The 9,192-nt window shown below is 34.3% G+C and overlaps 4 protein-coding genes across 5 annotated transcripts in view; 2 read left to right on the top strand and 2 right to left on the bottom strand.

The window, feature by feature from the left end:
* Positions 1-3,469, top strand: part of LOC108374537 (uncharacterized) — a 9,200-nt gene extending 5,731 nt beyond the window's left edge. The window contains exon 2 of the mRNA XM_017630513.1: positions 3,404-3,469. Within this exon, the coding sequence (XP_017486002.1) occupies positions 3,404-3,469 (66 nt within the window). The remainder of the gene's footprint in view (positions 1-3,403) is intronic.
* Positions 3,470-3,637: 168 nt separating this feature from the next.
* On the bottom strand, positions 3,638-5,429 carry LOC108374538 (vesicular integral-membrane protein VIP36). Of its 2 annotated transcripts, XM_017630516.1 has the most exons (6): positions 5,194-5,429; positions 4,974-5,089; positions 4,714-4,911; positions 4,320-4,649; positions 4,151-4,211; positions 3,638-4,075 (listed from the first exon to the last, which is right to left on the bottom strand). In XM_017630516.1, the coding sequence occupies exons 1-6, from the start codon at positions 5,366-5,368 to the stop codon at positions 4,005-4,007; spliced, it is 951 nt and encodes a 316-aa protein (XP_017486005.1). In that variant the 5' UTR covers positions 5,369-5,429; the 3' UTR covers positions 3,638-4,004. The 2 variants fall into 2 exon arrangements, with proteins under 2 accessions (XP_017486005.1, XP_017486003.1); XM_017630514.1 differs by having other exon boundaries at positions 3,638-4,211; positions 5,194-5,427.
* A 1,158-nt stretch (positions 5,430-6,587) lies between these two features.
* LOC108374539 (TBC1 domain family member 7-like) lies at positions 6,588-8,085 on the top strand. The gene is made up of 3 exons (XM_017630517.1): positions 6,588-7,333; positions 7,560-7,788; positions 7,849-8,085. The coding sequence occupies exons 1-3, from the start codon at positions 6,780-6,782 to the stop codon at positions 7,933-7,935; spliced, it is 870 nt and encodes a 289-aa protein (XP_017486006.1). The 5' UTR covers positions 6,588-6,779; the 3' UTR covers positions 7,936-8,085.
* Positions 7,927-8,893, bottom strand: LOC108374540 (28S ribosomal protein S24, mitochondrial-like). Its single transcript, XM_017630518.1, has 3 exons — positions 8,624-8,893; positions 8,361-8,568; positions 7,927-8,297 (listed from the first exon to the last, which is right to left on the bottom strand). The coding sequence occupies exons 1-3, from the start codon at positions 8,639-8,641 to the stop codon at positions 8,008-8,010; spliced, it is 516 nt and encodes a 171-aa protein (XP_017486007.1). The 5' UTR covers positions 8,642-8,893; the 3' UTR covers positions 7,927-8,007.
* Positions 8,894-9,192: the final 299 nt, after the last annotated feature.

Below are 9,192 nucleotides of genomic sequence, written 5' to 3' on the forward strand. Positions count from 1 at the left end.
TGTTTATGCCAGCCAAGTTAAAATTAATTCTTTTTTGTGCTGAGCTGGTACGGTTGTTGAATTTTCGAGTCATGGTACCGGAAAGATCAGTAGCTCAAAAGTAGTGAACCAGTATATTTTCATGTGTTGCAAGTGTATCACTTCCACGCACACTTAAAATACTTCGCTGCTATATAGCGTGCTAGATTATAATAATAATTAAAAGTTGCAAATAAGTCGAATTTGTCATTTAAACCAAATATTAATATTTAATTTTCTAAATAGTAAAATAATCCGCTTAGTATTAAGGCAATAAAGTCTTCTGTTCTCGTTTTTGTCAATTTTAAAGACTTGAATTTTATTACTTGCTTAATTACATAGAAGCTCATCTTCGAAGTTTATTACTATATAATACATAAAAATACATATACAATATATAACCAGTATGTTTGAAATGTTGTGCGTTCATATTTTCCTTATAAGCGTTTTTATATGTATACTATGTAGCGTGTTTATAGGATTTGCTCTAACATGTTTTAGTTCGAGTTATGTAATGTAAGCTTTAAGTGTAATAATGTAAACAGTCGATAAAAAAAACATTGATTTATAACTTCAACGCATCTTTCTAAAATATTTCTATGAAATTCGAATTAGAGCGATGCGCTTGAGTGCACTTAAGATCTTAAGAATTCTTATTCATCATTTATAGCCAACGCAAAGTATTAAGTACTTCGATTCTTATGAATCAAAAGAATGTGAATTTACTAATTTTTTGCGCGTTTTCTCCAAAAAAATATAAAACTGAAATTTAAATCAAAAAGTTACTTCATGCATAAGTGTTTAGTGCTTTAAAGCAATACATTACCTGGGTTTTATTACTTCAGAGCATTAAACGCGTTGAACTATTCGCACATTCAATATTTTGAATAATTGCCGTATTATTTATTCCCAATTTTATGCATCTGTGTAATCACAAGATTTGCAAAATGTAATAAAAAAACAACTAAAAACGATTATTAATGGCAATTATCATTTGCAGATCGGCAAAGTCGTCTATTAAACCTAATTACTATCTAATTTTATTGTGTATATGTAGCCGTTTTTAAGTGTATACCCTGTTACAATTAAAGATGCGTATAAAACACACGAATTACAAACAATAAAAACAAAGATGTTAAGAAATAAGAATGTTCCTTCGATTCCAATAAATATTCTTACAAACATACTTACGAACATATATTTAGTAGTAATATTTCGATGAAACAATGTTAGAGAGAAGCATAGTTCTAATATATACTTGTAAACCTAATTGCATACATACATACCCTACATATACACACACACACACATAATTACAACTTTAATAAAAACTGCTTAATAAACTATATTTTAACTTTTGTTTTATTTTCATCAATAGTGAGGTGCTTTTAGCTGGGACCGAAAATAACGCGATACAACAGAAAAATTCCAAAAGGCTTGAAAAGTGTATATGGTGTATTTTGGCCTCCTGATTACGAGGATGTCTTTATTTTTCTTGGGTCAATTGAAATTTTGAGGTTAAATCGCTGTTGTGGCAAAAATGAGATTTGAGAGATTAACAAAATTTCGTTGAGATATCTCAATTTTTGCTCGAGTTATCGTGTACACGAACAGACGGATGGACGGGCGGACAGACAGACATGGCTTAATCGACTTCTCTTTTCATTCTGATCATTTATATATGCATTTGTCCATATCTATGTATCTCGCTTCGTTTTGGCTGTTACAAACGACCGTTATGCGAACAAAGTTAATATACCCTTGTGCACAAGTGCGCTCGACTATAAAACTCCATACATTAAATTGTTCTACAAATTAAGAGTAGGGAATTCGAAATTTAGACCAAATTTTTTTGAATTTTTCTAAATGTTGTATATAGATTGAATCCTTGATTTTTTAGTTTCATCACTTTCGCTTTTGGTTGAATACCGTAAAATTAGTTAAATAAAACGTTACTTAAAAACAATTTTAATTCTTATTGAAATAACTAAACAAATAACAAAATTATAGTTTTTATTAAAATAACTATAAAAAAGCTATTGGTAGATATTTTTTTCAAGCGGATGGTAAGTATTTTTTTGTCAGTGGCAATCCTGGCTGCAAGTAAAATTATCGTTATTTTGTTTATCATTTGTACATGGAAGAAAATGCGCAACAACCTCTGTTAAAGCGATTTATGCATTTCCCGCATAAACAAAAAAAAAAACCAGCGAACACACACACGCATTTGTATTGCATTTCCCGCGTAAACCAAGTGCAGCGAACACACACACTCGCTTGTATTGCGCTCCCGCATAAACCAAGTGCAGCGAACAAACATACGCCCTTGTGTTTAAAAGCGATTCGCTCGTTCTTAAGTGGATATGCATTTATTATGCAATTCTCAAACCTCTCGTTGCTGATCTTAACGAAATGATAAATCTCTACCATTTCTTACCTTATTAGGACCAGTTTTTCAGTGCACGCCCGTTGTTTAAACTAAGTTTAAACGCCCGATCTGGCTGGTTTAAACCAAGATCAGCCAATCAAAAGTCAGCCAGCTTTTCAATTTAAACTCGGTTTACTTAATCTAAGTTTAAACAGGTACTGAAAAACTGGCCCTGAGTTGTACAGTGCAACCGTTAGTTTTTGTTTTTCTATAAAAAGTAACCGGTAAGTTATGATTTTTATTTTTTAGGAATCCTTAGAAACCTGCGGGCGGACGAGNTTTGTATGTAAACAAAAATTACATCAGCTGTTCGTCTAACTTGCAAGTTTCTGCAAATTTTCTGTTCGCGTACTATTTTGGATATTTCTCTCTTGTGAGAGAACAGATGACATTGCGCCGGAATTTGGCAGTTGGTTGGTTTCTGCTGGAGATTTTAAACGAACGCACCTAAGATCTACGATCTTTTGTAGTACAACAAATAACAGGAAAAGTCAGAAAAATAAAATAAATAAATAATAGTTCTTAAGACTAAGATTTGTAATAAACAAACACTTAAAAATAATACAATGGCTATCCGTATTGGCTGCAAAATATATATTTAGATTCTTCTAAATATATAATATATTCTAAGAAAATTTCGTGAAAAACGTTATTGAAATTAGCCCTTCTTGTGCCCATTCAAAAAAAAAAAAAAAAATGGAACATAATTTGTATGGAAGAAAATGCGTAACACCATAAGCTAAAAAAAAATTTTGCAAAAATCAATGCGAATTCTTAACCGCTTGAAACTAACAATATTAGATTAAAATTCGGTTTTGTTCCTCTTATTTGTCACTACAACCGTTTGTAAGTTTGGGCAGAGACCAGAAAACTTCTCCAATTGCCCCTCTCCTTTGCGAATTGGCGCCAGTTGTTCATCCCGAGTGCAAAAATATCCTTTAATTTTGTTCCCGTCAGCCAATAGTTGCCGAGCCGAAGGATAATTTCACCGGACCTCGTTGTCCACGAGTACAACATGACTAAGCGCTTAACATAAAGCACTGTGCGTATTTAATCAACAAACTGTTGCCGCATTAATTCATGTATGCATTATGCATATATGTATTTATGAACTTGCTAAACGCAAGCTTACCTACCTTTTCTTCGAACTAAATGTATATGTATTAAAAACTATGTGAATCGTTTTTTATTTTATTTTTTTTATTTACAATTACATTATTTAATTCTTGCTAATGATGCTTGTAAATAGTTGATGAAATACGTATCTTCATACCGGGTAGTATGAAATTGCAATGTTAAATAACCTGCAATGACTTAGAAGTCTTTGTTTATATTAAAAACAAATTTCATGCGGTATTTACCTAAAAGTAATAAATTAATTCATGTAGACACAATTCTACTTTAAATACCCAATAAATTATAATATAAAGTCAATGCAACTGTACTGAATGTTGCTCTCTTATGCAGTTCATCATATTAATCTTTTTATTACATTATTTTTCTAAGAAGTCTGTGATGTGTTTTATGTGGAGTGGTGGAAGATAGGAGATGTATCAGTTTAATAGAATCGCTTTCTTGAGTTCTTCTCTTTGAAGTATGAGATCGCAAAGATAGCACCAGCGATTGCAACTAACATGCCAAATAAAAGTATAAAGAATATTTTTACATTCGACATTCCCGGTTTAGGGTCGTCTTTGTGCTCACGAGGTGGTTCATAGGTTTTCGCGCGTGGTACAATAGTAGAGCGTGCTGATATCTCTTCGGGCTGTATACAATACGAAATCAAATTTTCGAAAACGTGTTGATAAATTTATAATTAAAAAAAATTTTGAATTTTATCATTAAAAAAATGTTTGAATTCATAAATACTCACCGTAACATTTATATCGAGATCGTAAAACTTGATGCCGAGTATGTCGTGGCTGTCGGAAAGATCCCCAGTTGTCGCCGATAGTCCCAAGAAATAGCCAGTAGGCAATTCAACATCATTCACGACAAAACAATTTTTCCACTCGCCTCGGTTTTCCATATCCGTGGAAATTGAGAGTACATCATTTTCATAACGTATACTCACATGCGTGTCGTAGTCCACATTTCGGAAACGCACCTCGCAACCAGCAAGTTGAGTATGAGTGCCATCTCGATCATGATCATATGTCCATGAGCCATTATTTATCATAGCACTGAGGTAGGGATGTTGATGCTAATTATGGAAATCGTTTTTTAAATTTATTTATCCATACTACATTGCTATCGAGTTAAATTACATTATGTGGACCATTGTGATTGCTGTATGTGTCCAATATTACCGCCAAGCCAGAGAAATAATCCTTGCTGCCAAACACAGGTCCTGTCTGCATACGCTCTTTCGTATACCAAATAGCAAATCCGTCTCCGTATAGCTCGTTGCCTTTACCGTGTACTTTGAATGTTACATGTACCTCCCAATTACGTGTCATAACGGGCTAGGCAACAAAAACAACCATTAAAATATTTTTTTCCATTCATACATTATCTACGAACTTACCGAATAGTTCCACAGTGCACCGCTCTTTGATTGCAAATCCGGCGTTAGTCTTATGTAGTTGCTGGTGACCATTGTGTGACCCAAGAAATCCCAGTATGGTAAATTTATCCCAACGCCTGCAAAATACAAAAGACCGAGCTATACATGACGCCTGTTCTTCGACTTTCTTTGTTTTAAATACGTCGATTTAATGATCGACACTGAAGTTCCCAAAACTCACCTTGGAATGGCCGTATCAATGAATGTTCACGCTTCATATACTCATTGCTACTCGTAGAACATACGCCGTGTTTGAGCAGTCCTAATAAAATTACCGTAAGAAAACAAACCAACTTTTCCGCACACAAATCCATCTTTTTCCCAATTAACAAATGGAGTCGCCAATAAATTCGCATTAATTCTATAGCTGTCAAACTAATATTTGTAGGACTGGCAGATTATCGATGCTATCGACAAGATTATCGATGGTTTCAGACTGACGATAGTTTTATAGATGGTCGAACAACTATCGACTATCGATAGAAACCACCATTTCATCTTTTACCACTTGTAAAGCAATTAATTGATTTTACAGTGCGTTTACTTTGGACAATGCTGTCAATAAAGAAATATGTATTAGTTGTCGAAACCTCAATGTATGTAAATGTATGCATGTATTAGTGAAAAAGTGTGCATGCATTGCTGTTATACATATCAAAGCGGTTTTCTTATGAATCCAGTGGCTCGTATTGCCTGATTATAAAAAGGCAATAATATGACAATCGAAAAAGAATATAAAGTTAAAAATGGCAACGTCTTGATTATAAAAAGGCAATAAGATGACAATCGAAAAAGAAAATAACCCAAGAATGGCGGCTTCTTGCGCTTATTTGCAATAGTACCACAACGGTGTCGTAAGTGTCGTATTGTTGTATGTCTCAATTTACTCTCCCGCTCGAACAGTTGGGTCTTGTACATATCGCATTATATCGGCTTTGGTGAAGCAATTAGAGAATACAAGATTGATGACATTTGTGTACAAAAAGTAAACAAAGCCGAACTGGGTGTTAAAAGAAATTGTCAGAAGACCCAATTTTCGTAATCATAAAGGTCTTTAAACCTATTTTATTTTTTATGAATAAGGCCATAAAAATATAGTATTTAGAATAAGATTTATTGAGGGAAATTTTAAAAGGGGTGATTTTTGTAGAAGTGTTAGTGCATTTGAAGTCTCTGAGGTGCATTTACTTTTAGACCAGAATTGTCAAAATCGACAAAACCAAGGTAGCAGTATGTTTTACGGTGCCACCTTTGTTCGCTTAATCGTTATTCGAGCGTATATTCTTTGCATTAAATCGACTTTGCACCTTCTCGCGGTTTTTGCTGTCAATTAAGCAACCTTGAAGAACCAAGACGTTACCGAATTGTCCAATTCACTGTATTGGAAAAATTAAAGACAGTGACAAAGACAACGGGAGAAGTGTGAATGTATTATTGAAAAAGTGTGAATGATTTGCTATTGTCTTGGCAAAATTGTCTCATGTAAACGCCGGGTTAGTTTCGGCAATTCTTGGTTCAAAAGTATCGATTACAAAAATACTTGGTATCGAACGAAAAGTATCGAGTGAACTTGTATTTACTCGTATTGTTTCATTCCTATCTCTCACTAATCTCATTTGTTTATAACAAAAAGTTGTTGATGTAGAATATTAGAATCCTTTAAACTAGCCTCGTTTTGAAAAATATTGAGAACAATTAAATGCACTTCTGAAGTAAACATTTTTAACAATAAAGCAAGAGTGTGCATACAAGTGGCGAGGAGTGAGGATGGATGAACGAAATTTCCGTTCAAGCTACTACGAAAAAGTAGGATGTTATTCTGTGGAGGAAAAAAAGTCATTAAATAAACTTCTCCAAGACAATATACGCAATCACTCGAAGCTAAAACAGTTTTGTTTAAGCTATACGGTGCCTACGGCGCAACGGGGTTTGTTGTGGAGTATTATACTTGGCATATTGCCTCTCCATAAAAACTCTATGGATTATATCTTAGAACAGCGCACTGCAGTCTATGACGATTTGCTCCGCGCAGTCACTATGATGCAATATATAGACCAGACTACCACAAAAAGTAAAGTACTACAAACAATGTGGCTATTGGAAAATGGTCGATTGCTACACCCATTAATTGGCCCACCAGAAGATGACAGTAATTTTATGGAAATCGTTAAAGTACTTTTGCAGATATTCGACAATGATGTGGAAACTTATTGGATAGCTAAAGAGTTTTTTGCATGCAGTAAGGGCATAGAGCAGGAATGTTCAAAATTAATGGAGCTCTCTCAGACATTGCTGAAGCGTGAAGATATAGAATTGCACAAGTGAGTAAAGACACTTTAAGGTTGCGTTTCTTTATACATTCCAGATAATCCCATTTCACAGCCAGAATAAACAGAATGAGTTTGAAATATACGTTAACATATCATCAGCAACGTTCTAAAGAACAATTAAACAAAAAAGTTTATTCCAAACGTTCAGAATGAATTAAGGAATGCAGCCTAAATGTTTTCAAATTACATATTTACATTTTTTTTAAATAAATTATAGCCATTTAGAGAGATTGGGTGTTTACAACACAGGTGAACTTGTGGAAAAATGGTATGTAACGTGCTTTGCTGGAGTCATTACAGACACGGCTTTAGTTAAAGTATGGGATAAAATTTGCGGAGGATCGAGAAAAATTGTAGTTTTCGTTTTCCTGGAGTTAGTTAAAACATTGAGGAAACATGTACTGAATTGTAATTCCTTACTTGAGCTCAAAACTTTAATTGAACAGGTTTGTCTTCTTTAATATACTTACCTAAATATTTAAACATTGTTCACAAATACATTGCAGGTGAAAGATCAAGATGCAACCATAGTTAATAAGGCCATTAAGACTTGGCAGAGTAACAAGAATCACAATGAGATTACTGTGCACTGATAATTGGTTTATAGTTATTTGGTTACTTTGTCTTATTTTTTCGTTGTACATACAACAATTACGATGTACAATTTAAATATACTTGAATATAACATCTTTTTTATCAGCTACTGTTTGCAACTCCAATGTAACAGGACATTGCAACCAATATGATAACAGTTCTTCCGTATAACCAATAAGGAAATACATCTTCCGCGGGCTTATTGCCTGACGGACAATGGCAGCTATTCTTATCATATTGTGCTGTCTTTTGATAATCACTTCGGAAACGACTAGCGCATGCCAAGTACCGGTCATGAATTTCCGCAAAAATAAGTCTTCAATTGCCGTCTGCGAAGGGCGTAATCCATCCAACATAGTTGCTGTGAAAGAAAATTTCTTAGATATAAAAGGGGATCTCAACTTTGATATTTTTTTTTACAAACATGTATTCCATGAGTTCCAAGACTTTCGATGGGCAATATAATGGGGCGGATTAGCCATTTCATAAGTGAGCGCACGGTTACGCTTCGTAGTGACACGATAGCGGCCAGCCTGCACGCGGCTGCACACAGGACTTGTATGGAACGCAGTGCACGTAACAGAAAGCGCTTGCGCCCACATGTTTGCATTCACCAGCAGCTGCTGTGTACACTGCAATAGGAAAGATGTATAACAGATTCAATTTAATTAAGAAATAAATAAATACCTTTCTCAGCAAATCCATTTTTCTCGAGTAAATTATCGAAAGACGGCCAGTGTGCAAACGGCTGTTTTTTGTGTCGTAAGTCGTAACTAGATATGTCAAATTGACAATAATTTTATAAAACAAAACAGAACTGATAAATAACACCAAAAGATAATTTACAAAAAAAAACAAGAATAAATGTCAGAACAGGGATAGATCACAAAACTTCCACTGGAATGCACTACCGGAAGTATAAGGTGATAAATATAAATAAATAAATCGGCAGTTGCTGCTACTGGTCGCAAGGCGTTTAACCCGTTGTGTACCGTGGAAAAAACTAGCACTTTAGTGGGGATATCCTACAAAGTCATGATCCAACTACACAAGATCTGACAAGATGAAGCAAAAGAAAAAAGTAAAAACACAGAACAATACTTACTTACTAATGAAGTTTTACCCATTTTTACACTTTGGTTGTTGTTGTTGTAGCAGCATACAAATTCCCCAAAGACTTTTTGGGGAGTGTTGCTGGAGTCACAGTCCTTGGCCAGATATAAATCTGGGTCGTCCGGTTACGTAGGCCCGACTGT

Source organism: Rhagoletis zephyria, unplaced genomic scaffold, assembly GCF_001687245.7.
Source record: "Rhagoletis zephyria isolate East Lansing unplaced genomic scaffold, Rhagoletis_zephyria_1.1 Rzeph_scaffold_07804, whole genome shotgun sequence".
Taxonomy (NCBI): domain Eukaryota; kingdom Metazoa; phylum Arthropoda; class Insecta; order Diptera; family Tephritidae; genus Rhagoletis; species Rhagoletis zephyria.

Excerpts from the sequence above, each read along its gene's own strand:
- LOC108374538 (XM_017630514.1), bottom strand. The coding sequence starts at position 5,368 with ATGCGAATTTATTGGCGACTCCATTTGTTAATTGGGAAAAAGATGGAT. Across the intron at positions 5,090-5,193 it reads ATTGATACGGCCATTCCAAG|GCGTTGGGATAAATTTACCA; the intron begins GTGAGTTTTGGG and ends TGTATTTTGCAG. Across the intron at positions 4,212-4,319 it reads ATCTCGATATAAATGTTACG|CCCGAAGAGATATCAGCACG; the intron begins GTGAGTATTTAT and ends TATTGTATACAG.
- LOC108374540 (XM_017630518.1), bottom strand. Across the intron at positions 8,298-8,360 it reads TTGGAACTCATGGAATACAT|CAACTATGTTGGATGGATTA; the intron begins GTTTGTAAAAAA and ends TTTCTTTCACAG.
- LOC108374539 (XM_017630517.1), top strand. The coding sequence starts at position 6,780 with ATGGATGAACGAAATTTCCGTTCAAGCTACTACGAAAAAGTAGGATGT. Across the intron at positions 7,334-7,559 it reads GAAGATATAGAATTGCACAA|CCATTTAGAGAGATTGGGTG; the intron begins GTGAGTAAAGAC and ends AATAAATTATAG. Across the intron at positions 7,789-7,848 it reads TCAAAACTTTAATTGAACAG|GTGAAAGATCAAGATGCAAC; the intron begins GTTTGTCTTCTT and ends AATACATTGCAG.